General features: G+C 44.0%; 2 protein-coding genes across 3 annotated transcripts in view; both read left to right on the forward strand.

Moving 5' to 3' along the window:
* The window catches only part of LOC134446054 (uncharacterized), a 27,550-nt gene extending 23,883 nt beyond the window's left edge, over nt 1–3,667 (forward strand). For both annotated transcript variants that reach the window (XM_063195290.1, XM_063195289.1), the window contains 2 exons: nt 256–377; nt 726–3,667. In XM_063195290.1, the coding sequence (XP_063051360.1) occupies nt 256–377; nt 726–1,508 (905 nt within the window). In that variant the 3' untranslated portion in view covers nt 1,509–3,667. The remainder of the gene's footprint in view (nt 1–255; nt 378–725) is intronic.
* A 9,791-nt stretch (nt 3,668–13,458) lies between these two features.
* The window catches only part of LOC134445369 (surfeit locus protein 4-like), a 10,604-nt gene continuing 4,062 nt past the window's right edge, over nt 13,459–20,000 (forward strand). Inside the window, exons 1-3 of the mRNA XM_063194452.1 lie at nt 13,459–13,689; nt 17,691–17,877; nt 19,678–19,754. Coding sequence (XP_063050522.1) covers nt 13,642–13,689; nt 17,691–17,877; nt 19,678–19,754 — 312 coding nt within the window. The 5' untranslated portion in view covers nt 13,459–13,641. The remainder of the gene's footprint in view (nt 13,690–17,690; nt 17,878–19,677; nt 19,755–20,000) is intronic.

A 20,000-nucleotide genomic window follows, 5' to 3' on the forward strand; every position in this document is an offset into this window, starting at 1 on the left:
TGTTGAGACTGTTGTCTTTGCTGTATTTAATGTGGGTTCTCGCTTCTCTCCTCCTGTCTCCTCTCATCTCACGCTTTTTGATCTCGTTTTCTATTCTCTTCACCTCTCAACCCTTTTTTCTTCTCTTTTCTTCTCTTCTCTTCTCTTCTCTTCTTTTCTCTTCTCTTTTCTTCTCTTCTCTTCTCTTCTCTTCTCTTCTCTTCTCTTCTCTTCTCTTCTCCTTTTCTAATCTCAACTGTTCTCTCTCCCGTCTAGGTTCCAGTTTTGTGGTTCCTGTGGCTGGGTTCATTTGCCGCCTGTGCCACAAGTTCTACCACTTCGAGTCCACAGCTTTGCAGTCACACTGCCGATCCCTCACACACTTTCAGAACCTGCAGGTACTTCCACGTACACACACACACACACACACACACACACACACACACACACACACACACACACACACACACACACACACACACACACACACACACACACACACACACACACAAACGTGCGTGCGCACGCGCACACATGCCAAGCTCTGTAGTGATAAGTCAGAAGCAACAATCTGATCACATTTCATGGTGTAACTGGGCCTAAAACACGCACATGCAGACATGGATCTGATGGGGTCAGCAAGTTATTTTTTGCTGCTAGAACTCTGAGGTAATTGAGTTGATGCAAAGCACATTTTCAATAAAATGCATTACGATCCTCATCATTTGCTGTTTTTTCATCATCAGAGGTACAGAAGGAAGAGGCGGCTTGGCTCGACACAAGCGGCAGAGCGAGAGATGGAGGGTGGAGTTTCACCTTTGACCCCTGATGATGACCCCCATGACCTTGAGGAGGAGGAGGACCCTGAGGGCGAGGATTGGGTGTCCCTTCCTGTGACGCAGAGAGCAGTGGGGGTGGGGGTGGGGAAGGACGTTGACAACGCAGTCTTGAACTGCAGCCGCAAGCGCACCCACAAGCGTGCTCTAGTCACAGCCACCAAGGGCAAAGCATCTCGTGGTGGCAGAGGCAAAGCAAGGCCCACCGCATGGGCAGTCGCAGGTTCAAAACAGACCCACTCCAGCCATGGAACTGGTGCTGGAGCTGGAACTGGTGAGAGTTCAGCTCGTAGGACTCAAAAGCGAAACCGTCTCCCATCTCACTGTGAGAAGAACCCACATAACTCAGAGGAGGAGGAAGGAGAGGGGGAGCAGGAGGATTTTGGCAATGGAGTAGCAGGGGGTGGAAGAGGGGCCCGCTCAGGGGCCGAGCCCAGATCCTGTGACCCTCGGGACAGGCCCAAAGCTGCTACGCCTGACCCGGACCTGGGCTCGGACCATGCCGCTGGTACAGACAGATATGGGGTCCGAGGACCAGCAGAGACACACCATCAGCATGCTGAAGAGGATGAACAACCCCTGCCTATGGACCAGGGTCAGCGGACACACTCAGCTAGCCGGCAAACACACTGTCCTACTAGTCAACAGACGCAATCCACTAGGAAATCAACACGGACCAGTAAGAGATTGTGAGGGTGGGTGAGTGGGAACGGTAGCCAGTCCAGTTTGGAACCAGTTGTTTTTTTCTTAAATGGTCTCACTCTTGACCGTTTGAGGACACATCTCAGTTGGCAGGATCAAGTCCAGCACGGGATCTCCAGAAAGATGTGTGGTTGCATGGGGGTCAGTTGCAGGTTTGGGGAGCAGTGTTGCCAGATGTGTCAGATCAAATCCCACCCAAAAGGTGCTCAAAAACCACCAGGAAGCGCTAAATTCAACCCAATTTGAACAAATTGTATTGATTTCTAAGGGCATTAAACTGCAGAAAATAACACCAAATGGCAGATTTTTCCCGTTTTTACCCGCAGACGGCCATCCCAAGTAGCCCAATTGGGCGGGTAACCGCCCAATTTGGCAACACTGTTGGGGAGTCAGGCAGAATAAAGCCTGAGGTCTACAACTGCAGTATTACTGAAGCATTACTGCAGTTCTGGGCAGTGAATGTAGTATTTCGGACATGCAAACTGCAAAAAATAAAACAGCATTATACAGTCAGTTGGACACGTGAACACTGCAATCCTGCAACCCTGAAAATGGTCTCCCAACTGCACTGAAAGCAGGAAAAAGATAAAAGATGAAACACATTTTGTTACAACAATTTGCACTTCTTGTTTCACTCCTTTGAAAACATGAGCTGCTTATAGTGCTGTTACCATGACAACTCCTGGTTGATCAGGAAGGGACCAATACCTGGCAAAATATACTTTTCTATGGTCTCCACACTGTAACTAACTACTGATGATGATGCAATGTTTCAAAACTGTCCAAGTTGCAAAGAATATTTGTAACAATAGCAATGAGTTTACATCACCTACCATATTTCAGTTCTTTGTCAATGGCATGACTGCCGTGGCCACACCTTTTCAGTCATCAAGTGTTTTTTCCCCCCTCCATTACTGGTGTAGCACTCAATACAAAATGGTTTGATGTCTATCCTTGCAGCCACTGAAGAGATTAAGATGTAAGCTTTGTGGTTGAATTCTTGACAAAATCAGTTTGGGTGTGTTACGTGTTACTCCATCTTTTAAAGTGTTTTTTTTTGTGTTGCTGTGATTCTTTGGCATTTGTAGTTCTTTGCTCATTGCCTCAATTAAACTGACCTTAGGTAATTTAAAAAAAATGATGTGGCAGTATATTCTTATTGATCAGTTAATTTAAGCCTCTCCTGTCTCAAAGAGCAGGGACCAATTGTAAAATACAAATGGTTTAGTTTACTAACCCAGCTAAGTGAATAAATGTATCTCTCTCTCCATTTAAAATAGCACAACGTAACACTGCGTAATTTTAGAATGCTAAAAACTGCACGACACCAAAACTGTCTTTTGAAAATATCCGGGTGACATTGCCCGTGGCCACCAGTGGTTCACCAAAGTCAAATCTTCAGACAGAGGCCACACTGTGAAACCAAGCCCCCAGGGCATTCTTATTGCCACAGCTACCACTTAACTCTTGAGTGCATTCCAATATGCGACCTTGCGTCCTCCGCTTGTGCTTGTGGCCTCTTACCAGGAAGTAATATGTCGTGATGACGGGACCCACTAGTTTGACGCCCTCTCTGTACTTACGTGGTACGTCACATGGTAATCAAACATTTCAAACAAGCGATTTAAGGTTAGGGTTAGGGTTAAGGTTAGGGTTAAGGTTAGGGTTAGGTTTAGGATTAGGATTGTATGACGTAAGCGGTAAGTACCGAAAGGGCGTCGAATTAGTGAGTCCCTCGTGATGACATCACTGACAACAGCATTATATTTCAATATCTCCCAAAAGCTCAATTGTAAAGTCCTTTTCTCATTTCCAAACAGGATGGTAAATGAAGAATAGTCCCCCAAAAATTGTTTTGGCTAGGCTGACTGCAGGGAAACTTAATTGTTTTCTGCACGGAGGCGGGGCATCAGCAAAACGTGAGGCCACAAGCCCAAGTGGAGGTGGCAAGGTTGCGTATTGGAATGCACTCTCTGAGTCTGCATTGTTAAGTATGCCTCCCTGGAGTAGTATTTACACATGTGGTTAAAATACATACTTTTGTAACCGTAAATGAGGTGGTCGTAAATCAGCTACAAGAAGAGACTACTACTGGCGTTGATTTGGTCATGAGAGAGACATGCTCTCTTGTACTATCTGGTTAACTTCCTCTACCAACTAACTTCAATTGTTGTGGGGAGTGCAACTGTGGGAAGGTACTTTGTGCAGGTTGAGAGAGAAAGATTGATTGTGATTGATAAGACTGCTGAGGTGAGGTGGGACGCCAGTGTGAGTGTGGGAGGTGTGCATCAGGCAGGGAAGGGCAAGACAAGGCAGACTGGGCCTGCTCCAAACCACAGTGTTCATTACCAACTCTCCCACCCACCCTACTCCTCCCTTCATACTGCGACGCCTTCACGCACGCATGTAGGCACACTCACTCGCAGGCACACACAGCAAATGTAATAGTTCGCTGACTTCACCTTGAAAAAAAAGCACATGGTGTACTTTTACTTTTGGGCATTGTTGTAGTATTCCCTAAGACCCATCCTGTATTTTTTGTCAGGAAATGTAATAAGATGCTGCTTTTTTAAGTCTAGATTATGGATTTAAGACACACTGCATCTCAATGCTGTCTGGGTCGGTCCGGACCCGGTTAGCCAGCCAGGCACCTGTCGCCACCCGGCACCAGGATTAGTCTGGTTCTGGGTCTGTGGGACTTGCACTGTGTGAACGGGGCCCTTTCAGGTGATTTTGTCCCGGGTCCAGTCAAAGCTGTCAGTGTGTGTGTGTGTGTGTGTGTGTGTGGTTTAGGCCTACTGCTTTATTTGGTTGCAGAACACTGGGTTATGGGTAGTGTGACTTCTTTGTCATATACAGTATATATGAAATGTTACATTAATCGATGATATCTTGGGGTAAATTAAGGTGTCAGCTTACGTTACATAAAAACACACATAAATACACATTTATCATTATTATCATATTAAAGTCACTTTTTGAAGTAGAAATCAGTCGATTGAATGACTGGGTAATGTAAATATTTAGAGGTAAATGATGTGGCTTTGACCAGCCGTAGCAGGTTGTAAATTTGCGCTCAAACGCGCTGGACACCCTGGCTCACCATTTGGAACGTTATGACGCAATAAGTATCATAGTCAAATAACACATAGAATTGTCCTTATCAGTTCGGCATGAGATGGCACAGTGGTCAGCGCGTCGGCTCTCCAAGTGGGGGACCCGGGTTCGAGTCCGCTAGGGGGCAGCAATGTCCCCAATGACACGAGACCGAACCAGAGGTGGTGCGTGCAGGTAATGCGTACGATACATGCATGCACAACGCGCGCCTGATCCCGCCCGTGTCTGAACCCTTTTGAACGTTCATTAACACATATTTCTCTCTTTCTTTCAAAAAGTATATCAGTTCATTAATTATACAATACCTTGCCCACGAAAAGGTGCACTGAAATGTAAATTCTTGACATCATGACTGCACGGCACAACCGAGCTCCGCACGTGCCCGAACCCTTTTGTAGTTCACCCTGGACTTTTATTCGTTTTGTTTTATGCTTAATAATGTGTTAATTATTCTGAAGCCAGTTTATTTTACGATTTGTGATAAGGACTTTTATTAATTTCTTTTACAAACAATAGGATTCCCTATAAGCCCAATGGCCCTTTTAAATGTGAACGAGTAGGCCTACACATTTTATAAACTGCCAAACCGCTCGTATTATGGCCTATCTGATAAGAAGATGCATTCTTTCTTTGTTAAGTCTTTTATGTAGGACGCACAAGTTGGTTGGTGGAACACAAATAGGCTATGCAGTTAGAAATGGCTACGCCATGGTCAAACACTAGGCGCACTGGAGACCTGGCGAGGCGCACCAAAGAATGACGTTATTACATGCATAGCCCATCAGGAACGTTGCACTTTTTCAAGCCATGATGAGGGCCATTACAGGCCGAAACTTTTCTGCAATTTCAACAAGTTCCAGAACGAACTACAGTATATCACGAAAGTGAATACACCCCTCACAGTTTTGCAGATTTTTGAGTATATCTTTTCATAGGAAAGTATTACAGAAATGTAACTTTGACGCAATGATTAGTGACCTTTTAACAACATATTTAACCGCTTAAATTTCTTGTTCACTCAGAAAAAAACAAAATACAGCCATTAATGTTTGAACATGTACTCACAAAATTGAGTACACCCCAGATTAAAATCCGGTAGAGAAGGGGCTATGCTGGCTCGAATCGTCTCGAAATGAAACAAAATGAAAAGGGATGACAAGGGAGGTCATCAGTGTGCGTTTCAACCTTTCTTTGCATTGAACTTTTAAATTTTGAGTCTGCATCTGGCTTAAATAGATTGGTGTGAGATTTGAATGCAATCCTATGGAGAAAATCATGATCTGCTTCAGTAGTCACAGTGCATGTTGACATGTATGTTTCTTTTAGGTGTATTTCAGATTGCCAATGTTGACAGCATTCATGCATCCCCAAACCATGTCAGTTCCACTACCATGCTTGGCTATTGAGAGGATACACTTTTTTGTAAAACTCATTTGTTTACCACCACACATATTTGACACCATCTAAAGCAAATTTGTTTATCTTGGTCTCTTCAGATCACACAACATCGTTCCAGTGATTCATATCCTTGGTCTGTTCATCTCTCTTGAGACCAAGATAAACAAATTTGCTTTAGATGGTGTCAAGCATGTGTGGTGGTAAACAAGTGAGTTTTACAAAAAAGGTGTATCCTCTCAATAGCCAAGCTTGGTAGTGGGACTGACATGGTTTGGGGATGCATGAATGCTGTCAACATTGGCAATCTAAAATACACCTAAAGGAAACATGCATGTCCACATGCACTGTGACTACTGAAGCAGATCATGATATTCTCCATAGGATTGCATTCAAATCTCACACCAATCTATTTAAGCCAGATGCAGACTCAAAATTTAAAAGTTCAATGCAAAGAAAGGTTGAAACGCACACTGATGACCTCCCTTGTCATCCCTTTTCATTTCGTTTCATTTCCAGACGATTCGAGCCAACATAGCCCCTTCTCTGCCGGATTTTAATCTGGGGTGTACTCACTTTTGTGAGTACATGTTCAAACATTAATGGCTGTATTTTGTTTTTTTCTGAGTGAACAAGAAATTTAAGCGGTTAAATATGTTGTTAAAAGGTCACTAATCATTGTGTCAAAGTTACTGTTGGAGCTATACTATTCTTTTTAAGTAATGTTAAAGTTAATGGTTAATTTGTTTATTGTTTTTATGATTAGTTATTAGTATTTTAGTAATGTGGTAATTTAAATAATAAATGATAATTCTACTTACTTGTTTAGGTATTTGCTTTGCTTTATAGCTTTAGTCATTTTTCTTTGATTTATTTACCGATATATCATTTGAACACTTGGGGGCGATAGTGGGCACGGGTACACCTGTATATAGGTAGGAAGTAGGTGGTGATCTGTGTAGGCACCTGGGTGATGGGCATATGGTTTTTTACCAGAGCAAGAGATGCCATGTGTTTGCTCAACTGGAATAAAATAAACCACCATCAACTCAAGAACTTTGCCTGGAAATTGGACTTTGTCTTGCCTGCGTACATTACCTGCCCATGGTGCCTGAAGTGTTCCGTTTGATTTAAGTTTAATTTGATTTTGTTTGACAAACGGCCACTACAACAAGTAAAAAACCTACCCAACTAAGAACTGGCTCAAGGAAAAGCCTGCGCCTATGGATAAAAGAAAACTTTCCTTGGATCTGGATCTCGGACATTATTGGAATATCCGATGGAAAAAGGATTTGTGAGTTCATCTTTCATGGATTGTTTGTTGGCGTGAGGGAGGAAGGCCTTGCCCAGAACAAAGAACTCGTGGTGCGTGCACTGCTGAAGAGTTAAAAGCCGTATAGGAAAACGGTGAAGATGATTACATTGAAAAATTGTTTGGACTTTTAAAAAGTTAAAACTGGCTGCCGTGACTGCTGCGCGCTTTTGATTTACGCGCCCGGCCACCTTCATTCATAAAAAGGCATGATAAGAAGCCTGTGCATTCACAACCTGTGTCGGTGAAGAGGACTTGCTTGTTTTAGCCTATAAGAACATTGCTTAGGCATACGATCAAATTCGGCACTTTCTGATCGTCACCATTGCCGCATTCAGAACTTTATTCAAAATTATACATTTGTAGCAAAATGTCCGACGCAGAAGCAAAATCCGGATTGGAAAGGCCTGAATCAAAACGGTCGATTAAATTAACATCTAAAGGAATATGTTTTTACATACAGACTTGTCAAGAAAATCGATCAGCAAAAATTAAGCAAGCTAAAAGGTTTATGGATAAAATCCGCGGCCTAATTGAGTCAGGTGGAAAATCAGATGCCGTGAACGCACAGCTTGCCTTGTTCATTCAGTGCTACGAGGAGGCGCGTAAAGTACACGAGACATTCATGGAATTGCCTCTACCAGAGAATGACCCAACACTTAACAGCAACATCAAAACCTTTGAAGATAAAATCATATCATGTCAAGCATTTACTGAGGAGATAAAGGAGTGGCTGTCTAAAAGTGGCAAACCATACTCGCAGCCAAAAGAGCCTCATGTCACAGACTGTCTTGATGATGGGATTAATCCCGAAGACAGCATTTCAAATGTGTTGAGTGTAAAATCTAGTACTGCAAAATCGCGCGCAACAGGCGCATCAACCTCTTCATCCAAGGCGCGCGCAAAGGCGGAATCCGAGAGAATGGCTCTTTTGAAACGCTCTGAGCTGCTGAAAAAGAAACATGAAATTGAAGTGCAAGAGGAAAGGTTACGACGAGAAACAGAAAAATTACGCAGGGAAAAGGAACAATTGGAGCTGGAAACAGACTTGGCAGCAAATACAGCAAAGCTTGAGGTCTTAGAAAGTAAAACATCTCAGTGTGGTTCAAAACGATCAGATGGAATGAACTCTCATTTGAAAACGAGTAAAGCCCAACACTCCACCGGACTAAATCCCCAAGCCAGCGACTTTGTTCCTCATGCAAATATTCTTGCCTTCCCTGCTCCTGCACCAGTAGTCAGACCAAAGCAAAGACCTGCTGCGCAAATGAATGTAATGCCGCCACAAGTAAGACGCACTGCTCTCCTCGGACATCAAACAGGAAACAATTTAAATTCTCAAACTCAAACTGGAAATAACAAAATTGATGTGGTGAACATTATGCAAAAACAAAATGAAATCACTGCATTGTTAGTTCAGCAGAATGTATCATCAACTCTGCCTGCACGAAATCTTCCTGTCTTTGATGGAGATCCTCTCCAATATCAGTCATTTATTAGGGCCTTTGAAAATGGAGTGGAAATGAAGACGAACAATGCGCTTGACAGTTTGCACTTCCTTGAACAGTACACCAGGGGGCATCCAAGGGACCTTGTGCAGAGTTGCCAACATCTTCCCCCAGATCAAGGCTATCAAAGAGCCAAAAGTCTTCTTGCACAGCACTTTGGAGATGAACACAGAATTGCATCTGCTTTCATGGAGAAAATAATGAACTGGACTCCTGTAAAACGTGAGGATGTGAAAGGATTGCAAGCACTGTCTTTATTTCTCAGAGGATGTTCGAACATGATGGAACAAGTGATGTACTTGAGTGAATTGGACATACCGTCTAACATGCGGAGCATTATCCTGAAACTTCCTTACAATTTAAGAGAGAAATGGAGGAATGTTGCATGTGATCTGTTGGAAAAAAGAGGATATAGAGCCATGTTTAACGATCTTGTGAATTTTATTGAGAAGCAAGTCAAAATAGCATTAGATCCAGTTTTTGGAAATATTCAAGATCCTTACCCCTCTTCTCACACCAAAGCATCCAGCCGCAGTAAGCTTAGTGAGAGAAAGGAAAGCAGTTTTGCCACAAATGTAACTCCTGTCAGCCAAGACTCTATGGCGCAGCCTTCAGGACATGCAATGCATAACAACAACTCCTTTCATAGCTGCCTTTTTTGCCTGCAGAACAACCACACATTGAATCAGTGCTCAGAGTTTAAAGCCAAAGAACACAGTGACAAAATAAACTTCATCAAGAACAAGGGCATTTGTTTCGGTTGCCTCAGAATAGGCCATATAAGCAAAAACTGTCGGAGACGTTTGAATTGCCATGTATGTCACAAGAAACACCCCGGAGTTCTTCACATAGAAAAACAGAATACAGGTATATCTGTCAACTCTTCAACTGATTCAAATGTGCCCTCTCAGACATGTAGCCATATCGGGGCCGGAGTAGAACACTCCACCTTTTCCATTGTTGCTGTGAAAGTCTGAAGCAAACTGACCAACAAGACCACAGAGACATATGCGTTCCTTGATCCTGGCAGTTCTGGAACGTTCTGCACAGAAAACATGGCAAGAAAGCTGAAGCTGCGAGGTGAGAAGACAAACATTCTTCTAAAAACTATGGGCCAACAGAAAGTTGTCGATGCTCACATACTGTCAGGGCTGGAGGTGTCTGGCATGGATGCTGAAGATTTTATAGAGCTTCCTGATGTTTTATCTCAAAAATGTATGCCCGTGTCTACACTTAACATTCCCAGACAAGCTGACATTGCTCCATGGCCTTATCTTAAAGATATAAAACTTCATGACATTCATGCAGATGTTGAACTGTTGATAGGAACTGATGCATCTAAAATCTTGGAGCCTTGGCAGGTGATAAACAGCCAGAATGACGGCCCGTACGCCACCCGAACTTGGGTTGGTTGGTTAGTCTATAATGGTGGCAGCTGCAGAAGCAAACGTGGCTATTCTTCTGTAGCAGCAAATTACATCTCTGTTGAACACCTGCAAGCAATTCTGTAAAACAGTATTACCATGAGCTCACCGAAAGAGCATCAGAGGAGCAGATTGAAATGTCAAGAGTAGACCTCAAGCTGCAGAATGAGCTACAGCCCAAATTGGAAAGAATTGCAGTCATCAAAGAGGCAACTGATGTCGATCAGGGGAGATGGATGGAGCGACCTGAATTTCTCTACAAGTCCAAGGAGGAGTGGCCTGTATTGGAAGATGGCCTTCAGTTGATTCCTGCTGCTGACCCGGAGATCAAGAGAGGCCAGACTCAACAGAGGAAAGCTCCTAGAACAAGACTTGCCTTACTCCTAGACTCGCCTGCTGAGAGGGTGTTGCCAGATGAAGCTCCATTCACTCAGAGACAGAAGTGGACAGAAAGAAGAAACCTTGTACCTGGAGACATTGTTCTCGTGGCACATGCTACAGCACCGAGAGGAGGCTGGATGATGGGGAGAGTCCTGGAAGTGAGAGCAGATGCGATGGGCCATGCGAGCTCCGTGCACTTCAAAATGAAGACCGGTGTCCTGGAGAGGCCTGTGACGAAGCTGTGCCTGCTGCTGGAGGCTGGAGTGGACTGACTTGGCCATTTGGTTCTCTCTCTCTCTCTCTCTCTCTCTCTCTCTCTCTCTCTCTCTCTCTCTCTCTCTCTCTCTCTCTCTCTCTCTCTCTCATTAACATCTCTTTTCTTTGTAGGTGCAGCAAGAAGACACTTGTGCTTGATGTAGTGCTTAGTGTATAGCCAGTGATGGGCAGTAGCTTCGCTACAAGCTACTAGTTTAACTACATTCCCCAGTAGCTTGGTCGTAGCGTCACTACTTTATGTATCAAGCTTCCCTGTAGTTAAGCTATCTTTTGTCTCAAGTAGCGACGTAGCTTCCACAAAAGCTACATTTTGTTGCTTGAAGAAAAAAAAAAGTGACTCTCTTTCCCGAGATCTAGGCAGTCACACAGGGGTTCCAAGACCCACCTGCATGAAATGAAGTCAGAGGTGGTATATACTTGTAACTTTGTTCCATGCTACTTTTTAACACGTCGCCTTAGCAGAAAACCGACTGTTTTTTCCTTGCTAGGCCTACGTTCTATATTATGTAAGTTAACCGCAAGTAGCGGCAGTTCTCAATTGCGATGCGATGCGCACATAGTAACGCAAGCTCATGTAAGGTAGGCCTATACGAAGGAAAAATGTTAGTGAATTGGGGGGGGTGTGCCCCACACTGTCCCTCAAAAACATATCCATGTCCCCCCTTGGACTTGGGGTCACCCTAGGCCTGTGTCCTATAATGATATTTAAAACACACTGAATGTATAATAAATATCAATTAAGTATAATGAGATCAATAAAGTTTTGTTTAATGAAGGTAGGCCTATCTGTTATTTTAAATCAAGCTGACAATATGTCGGGAAAATGTAGCTTCTCTGGTGTAGTGAACTACATTTCCACATTTTTGAAGCTTAGCTCACTACATTTCTGATGGTGGTAGCTTTAGTGTAGTGAAGCTTATTTTATGGTTGAGTAGCTGATAGCTTAGCTCACTACATTTTACAAGTAGCTTGCCCAACACTGTGTATAGCTCCTCTTTTCATAATTCAGTAATTGTGATAATGCCCAATTAGGGGCCGGAATGTTGGAGCTATACTATTCTTTTTAAGTAATGTTAAAGTTAATGGTTAATTTGTTTATTGTTTTTATGATTAGTTATTAGTATTTTAGTAATGTGGTAATTTTAATAATAAATGATAATCCTACTTACTTGTTTAGGTATTTGCTTTGCTTTATAGCTTTAGTAATTTTTCTTTGATTTATTTACCGATATATCATTTGAACACTTGGGGGCGATAGTGGGCACAGGTACACCTGTATATAGGTAGGAAGTAGGTGGTGATCTGTGTAGGCACCTGGGTGATGGGCATATTTTTTACCAGAGCGAGAGATGCCATGTGTTTGCTCAACTGGAATAAAATAAACCACCATCAACTCAAGAACTTTGCCTGGAAATTGGACTTTGTCTTGCCTGCGTACATTACCTGCCCATGGTGCCTGAAGTGTTCCGTTTGATTTAAGTTTAATTTGATTTTGTTTGACAAACGGCCACTACAGTTACATTTCTGTAATCCCTAGTGTAAAATCCAGTTGAAAGTCTAATGGGAATTCTACTGGTGTGAACTGGTCCGAACTGGTCTCTATTGGTTTGAACTGGTTTCGAACATTTCTACTGGTAGGTCCAGTTAGAATACCATTTGACAACCAGTAGAACCATTAGAGATCCAGTAGAACCATTAGAGCTACTGGATTATGACTCCTAGGTCCAGAGAGACTCCTCACCAGTTCGGTTGAGTTTAAACCAGTAGGCCTTTAACTGGTGTGTGTTGAATTTGGATTTTGGATACCATTGCATCTGTAACTGGTGTCATTTCAAATGGATTACAATGCAGCCAGTATAGGCTAATGGGTACAGCGTGTTTGTCAAAACAATAGCCTTTCAAATTACTGCACAATGTCTGTGGTGTGTCATTTATTTCCATTTATCATTGGCTGCAGGAAAGTCCTTAAATGGCATTTGTCAACACTGTAAACCCACATTTTATCTGTAAATACAATAGGCCTATGTGTTTTGGATATAGATTTTATGATAGGCCTATCTAGTTTGAAACATACATGGGCCTATTTCTAAATTAGCATGATGATATTATAATGATAATACTGATATTATTCATTCAACCTGGCCTATAGGCTATTTAAACTGAATTAATCAGAAAAGTTTAGCAACTGTAACCATTTTTTTATGCTTTCCTCTGAAAAGATATACTCAAAAATCTGCAAAACTGTGAGGGGTGTATTCACTTTCGTGATATACTGTAGCTCATTTTAATATCACCTCAGCTCAGCTTTTTAACGAAGGAGAAGAGTGTCATTATTTATTTCAGTGCACTGCTTAGACATGCATTTGTTATGGGAACAATGGGAACGTGTCAATGGGAACGCATTGCTGTGATGGAAGGTTCTTCTGTTACTGCTATGCAATAAACTCCCTCATTCGCCTCCCCAGAACTTGGTACACGTGGCATGCTATGACATTAGTAGACTGTAGGGGGAGACATACTTCCTATTTTGCATTGTGGGAGGTTTCAAATAGGTGTTTTCCGCCGCTGCATGCCGAGGTCGAGGAAGCTGAGAGTGTGCGTGTGAGTCTTTTCATCTCAACCTTTCTGTCGCCGTCAATACCTGCAGCCGAGCCCTAACGTTAAGGCACACACCTGTGGTAGCCGGAGGACAGGAGACTGCGGTCCATGACATGGCGCACAATGACCTGATGAGCATCGCGGAGGACGTGGCGGACCAGGTGAGAGACAGACACCCAGCTCGGCCGAGGAGGGCTGCTTATTTGGCTTATGGACCCCCATTGTGCTCTGAAAAGTACCCCCGAAGAGCCAAAACTGGGATGATATCTGGGATCTTGCCGATAGAAGTTTTTTTTTTGTACTAAACTTTGTTTTCCTTTTGAAAACCTCGGAGAAGCTTCTACGAGGAAATGGGTGAAATTAGCTTGTTAGCCTAAGATGTTGATTAATCAAGGTGGGAAGAAACACTGCTTCTTGGGTTGTTTCTTATCTCTTATGTCTTTCAACTTGATTGGTCCGTGTCAACGAACTTACTCGCCATATAAGCAGCCTAATTAGTTAGTAACTAAGGCTGAAGGATGATATCATCACCATATAGCTAGCTATTTATAACTACTTCCTTTCCGTGTGAGATATGAGCATTGCATGACGACTCAGTTGCATTACTTGACTGCTATTCTGTCGCTACTACAAGTAAAAGTTTGATGTCAGACAGCTCCGATCTTTGATCATTTTGAAGCTTTTAATTGTTGGTACGAGGTGGTGGCTATCATAAGTTGACGATTTGGTTCATGATTGACATGCTTGCATTTTAGTTTGTTCATCATCCAGTTGTTCTGCAGAACCTGTTTACCACTTCCCAGCTTCGGTGGATAGCTTACGAATTTTATCCGCACCACAGTTAGACTAGAGGCTGCTTATAGCTTCATTCTACCAAAATTGCCGCAGCCTGTTAGTTATGTCAACTGAAAATCTCAGCTGTCAGCGTAGCATTTCCGTCCATTATACACAAACGGTGCGCAGCAAGCATAGCCCCTGGGTGTGTGATTTGAGTGGTATATGATGGGCCCGTGTCTCCATTCATCGCTGCCTTGTCTCGTACTTGTTGAATGCGGATTGGTTATTCTACCTGAGCAATGGTTTGCTGATGTGGATAGTAGAAAGGGCGTTGTTTTTCGGGTTGACGTTGGCACGACGTGCTTGCGTCACTGGGAAAGACCATGCAAGTTAAAAGCGGACTACCCTGCAGCTCAGAGCTAACCGTGTGAGTTCCTCCTCAAAATCAAAATCATTGGTCCCATGCACTGACATGGTCCAGTGTGTGTTTGTGTGTGCGTGTGTGTGTAAGCAGGGACAGCGGCAGAGGAGTTGTCCCGGGCCCAGGGAGAGAGGGGCCCAGCATTAGATCCTCATTACATTGTATTGGGTTTGGGGCCCTTTCAGATGTCTTTGCCTCCGGCCCAGCCAAAGCTGTCAGCGGCTGTGTGTGTGTGTGTGTGTGTGTGTGTGTGTGTGTGTGTGTGTGTGTGTGTGTGTGTGTGTGTGTGTGTGTGTGTGTGTGTGTGTGTGTGTGTGTGTGTGTGCGCGTGCGTGTGTGCCGCATGCTTATTTGCTTAACGGGAGGAGTGTGCTGACACGTTTGACATCGATCTGTTATGTGTCCCATTAAAACTGGGTGCTATTTGTGAATCGGCAGTTGCCTGGTAACTGATGGATGCATGGGTCATTTATGAGGGGAGAGCTAGCAAACAGCCTTGTCCACAGCTTTGTAAAACCAAGCGCCTTCCCTCCATACCCCTTCTCAACGACCCTATCACGCTCACACCACGACCATGCTACACTAAGCAACCCTGACCATCCAGCACCCCTATCCTTTCCCTCCTCAATGGTCTAGGTCGGATGCTGAGATTTGTGCGCAAGAGTGAGATTGAGATCAATTTGCCGATCAGTCCATATAACATTATGTGGTTATGTAGACATGCACGCACCAACAAGACAGAAGTGTTTACTTAAAAGTCAAAGAAAATATTAAAGTCAAAAACAACCCGTAGCCTACGTGTAAGTGTGTGTTAGGGTCCTCCTCAACTAACTGCCCTTTATTGAATTTTCTGAACTTCACCTTATCATTAAACTTCACTAAATTACATCGCAAAGCAAGACTTCAAAATGTTTTGTAAGACTTTGTGTGCTGAACAGATCTTCACCAATCACGAGCTTGATCTGGAGACCTGCCAACTTCTGATTGGTTGGCCTGCTGTTTGAATGACAGTTTGTCTGTCCACAGGCTGTTGGGTCTGTGAATTGTGAAAAGTTAAGGCAAAAATACTGAATCAAACCAAGATAACGCAAAACACGCCCACTCAATGCAAAAGCGTCTGCTCAAGTTGGGTCTCCTAAGGGGGCGCTGTCCCCTACTTCTTCTTCTCTTTTTGAGGTGTTGGCGCAAGACGTGCGCTACCGCCATCAAGCGCTAAGGGGACTTCATTGATTCTCAACCTCAGGACTCCGAAGGTCTCCTAACCGAAGGTCTCCTAAAGGGGCGTTCAGCGGACATAAAGTGGATACCGGAAAAGAAACAAAATGATGCTTCTTGTTAGATCCACCTTCTTTGGTTAAGGTGAAGGTAGAGATGGCGTCCGCGCCTTTGTCTTACTTGAGAAGTTTCGCTCGGTGCGTAATTCCAAACCAAAAATGCAGTGTGAAAAAAAGGAGTCGTACATCGTACACAGGAGCTTGATGCTGTTCAGTGAAATCGCATTAAAAGCTGAAAATAAAGAGAAGTCAAAACAGAAAGTGGAATGCAAACGTTTCGGGTCTAGCCCATCATCAGTGTTCCCAAAATCAAAATGATTCTTCTCTTCTCACTGTGAAAAGTTAAGGGCACATCAATTCATCCAGGTGTTAGCCAGACAATTGTAGTAGTGTGAACGAGTGGTCTGCACACTGGGTAATGGGTATACAACACTCCCATATATTTTAACAAACAGCAATTTTTCGATCCTCCTCTAGGCAACATGGTCTGTTCTCTTTGCCCTAGGGGCCTTGGATCTGGATTTCCACATTTGGCTTCTATCGTGTCCCATAACGATGTGAATGATGAGTGTAATTATTATCTTTAGTGAACAGCCCCTCTGCCAAAAATTAGGGGGTGGGTTTGGCGGTGACGCTTCCACAGCAAGCGGCAAGACCAAGCAAGTAAGAGGCTGGAAGAGAGCCAAGCCTATGATCTGAAGCAGCCTGTCTGTACTCCTCCCTCTTTTTAATTTGGGAGGCAGATATGAACCACAGATACAGTAAGGGCTGGGGAGAAGATTAATTGCCTTCTTATAAATTGCCTATTCTCCGTTCTATTGCCGTGTGTGTGTGTGTGTGTGTGTGTGTGTGTGTGTGTGTGTGTGTGTGTGTGTGTGTGTGTGTGTGTGTGTGTGTGTGTGTGTGTGTGTGTGTGTGTGTGTGTGTGTGTGTGTGTGTGCGTGCGTGCAGATTGTGCGAGTGGTGTGGGGAATCTTCTGACAAATATTTTTGGCATGCTCTTTGACTTGTTTGAGTTAGCTTAACTGAGCTGTAGGCTTAGTTAGTGTGAACGTGTTATGTTTCTAATGTTTGGTTGGATTTGGTTTGTGGTTTTGGGATTGCGCTTTCAGATGAATATGGGTGGGGTGGGGCTGGGCCGGGGAGCTCTCCGACTTCAAGAAATGCAATTTTGAAATGCCAGATCCAGGTACTGCCATGAAGCAGAAAGTCCATCCCAACATTCATTTCACACAGGAATTCTCATTTGAGGTCAATGAGAAGAATTTGGACGACCTTAAGCTGAATGTAATCCATTATCAAACCTGGAAAAAGTCTTGTCAACTTTGTTTACTCGGTCCATGTACTTTGTAAGATCATAGAGATTTGTGATGACCAATGTCTTATCTGTCTGTATGCCCCTGCCTGTGTTACAAGTTGCAAAAGTAAAAAAAAAAATGTGTGTGTGTGTATGTGTTTGTATGCCCCCCGCGTGTGTGTGTGTTTGTGTTTTGACTAATGTTTTTCTGAATGTGTGTGTGTGTGTGTTTATCTGTCTGTATGCACCTGCCTGAGTTACAAGTTGCAAACGTTTTTTTAAAATGTGTGTGTGTGTGTGTTTTGACTAATGTTTTTCTGTGTGTCTGTGTCTGTGTGCGCGTGTGTTTGCGCGTGCGTGCGTATGTGTGCACCTGTGTGTGTGTGTGTGTAGTTTCTGCGGGGGACCAAGAAGTACCTGCCGCACGTGGCGAGGTTGTGCCTGATCAGCACGTTCCTGGAGGACGGGCTGCGCATGTGGCTGCAGTGGCGGGAGCAGAAGGACTACATCGAGTCCTCTTGGGGCTGCGGAGCCTTCCTCGCCTCCCTCTTCGTCATCCTCAACCTGCTCGGACAGCTCAGTAAGGACACAGTGTGTGTGTGTGTGTGTGTGTGTGTGTGTGTGTGTGTGTGTGTGTGTGTGTTCTAGCCAACACATACGTTTGTAAAAGGAGTTTTTTAAAGTTTGGAGTAGAATGACCGAATCCAACCACACACACACACACACACACACACACACACACACACACACACACACACACACACACACACACACACACACACACACAGATCCCTCCAGAGATCATCTCCAGCCTGGTGTCTGGCTCATGTGTTGCAAGGCTATCTCTCTCAAGGCCCAGTGACCTGCCATGCAAAAAAAGGCCTCGGCCCTGGTCCAGTCCACTTGGCCTCGGGTTGAAAGCCCCCTCCCCTGCAACCCCCCTCCCCTGCAACCCCCCTCCCTAATCATATTAGACCCGCCAAGGCCACCTGACCCACATGTGGAACAAGGCTGTCCTCTGTCAAGGCCTTGCTCGCTCGTTCGCTCTGTATCTCAGTGTTTCTCATCCTTTTTTTAGGCGAGGCACCCTTTCAAGTCATGAAAAATTTCAAAGCACCCCAAACCAACAAGCCGTAACATAGCATCGCATCCGATACCATACAAGCTTAGAAAAGTAACACATTTGGAGATGTCACATGACATACGTTCGAAGTTGCAGCTGACTGGGGCGACCTACAGTGTGTGTTTACTTTATTGTGCGTAAATGGCAGATGAAAGATTCCACTGACTAACATTAACTTATCAATGTAGAAAAATATGTATTATATTACATAATTTATTTATCAGCCACGTATCTGCGGCACCCCTGTTGAGGAACACTGCTGTATCTCACCACGACTGTAGTGTTGGAGTGGGGGCAAGTGGGTGGAGGTGAGTAGATCGAGGTAACATGATGGAATTAGCCAGCAGCTGGTCTCACATGGATGAAATTGGTGGGTTTATCCTCTATTTCTCTCTCTCTCTCTCTCTCTCTCTCTCTCTCTCTCTCTCTCTCTCTCTCTCTCTCTCTCTCGCTCAGTTCCATCTTTCCTTGTTTGCAATGGAATGCAAGCTGTTAAAATTTGAAACATGCGTGTGTGCACATGCTTGTCTCCAGAGCATAAATACACCAGTTAACATTTTCATACAAAATCACACCGTTCAAATTAAAATTCAGTTTATAAATGAAAATAAAAGGTTAGGGTTTTTTTTTTTATATGTGTGACTTTCTTTAATGAAACAATGATGACAATTTCAGCAGAAAGAAAAAAATCCTGAAGCAAAAAAAGAAACCCTAGCTGGGCTATCTCCAGTGCAAACTCATACTCGGTTTCCCACCCAATTGGGCTGCTTAGGATGGCCGTCTGCGGGTAAAGTAAAAATGGTATTTGGGTGGGGGTTTTGGGCGATTTATGGCCATAGAAATCAATAGAATACAGTTCAAATTCGGCAGGTTTTGAGGTTTTTTTTGGCCCGGAAATCATCAGTCCCACCTGGCAACCCCAGTCAGGGCCGTGGAGACAGAGGTGGTGGTGGTGGTGGAGCACCAGTTTGCTCTGGGCCTGTTATCAGAGAGGTCAGCTGTGCTGTTATGATGTGTAGAGAGTGTTTAGTATGTGAAGAGCTTTTTAGTATGTTTCCACTGTAGAATGAGGCTGGAATTGTGCTGTTTGTAAGTTTGTTTGGAAGTCAGTGCTTTTTTTTATCTCTGTCTAAAAACTGCTACTGTGTGTGTGTGTGTGTGTGTGTGTGTGTGTGTGTGTGTGTGTGTGTGTGTGTGTGTGTGTGTGTGTGTGTGTGTGTGTGTGTGTGTGTGTGTGTGTGTGTGTGTGTGTGTCAGGTGGCTGTGTTCTGATCCTCAGTAGGAATTTTGTGGAGTATGCCTGCTTCGGCCTCTTCGGCATCATCGGTCTTCAGGTGAGTAGCGTACAGAACCCTTTGGAAAGCCAAATGTTTTTTCTGTTGTATTGTTTATTATATCCCCGAAACGCGGAGCGTCTGGGATGTAATGGTTTTGCGTGCGCCGCCGCCGCCGCGTCCGCCGCCGCCGCGTAAGGTCTTTCGTGTTAACGCGATAACTTTTGAACGGATGTTTGGATTTGTCCCAGATTTGGTGTGTAAATGCTCTAGGGTGGGTTCATGAAGTGATTAGAGTTTGGAGGT

Source organism: Engraulis encrasicolus, chromosome 3, assembly GCF_034702125.1.
Source record: "Engraulis encrasicolus isolate BLACKSEA-1 chromosome 3, IST_EnEncr_1.0, whole genome shotgun sequence".
Taxonomy (NCBI): Eukaryota; Metazoa; Chordata; class Actinopteri; order Clupeiformes; family Engraulidae; genus Engraulis; species Engraulis encrasicolus.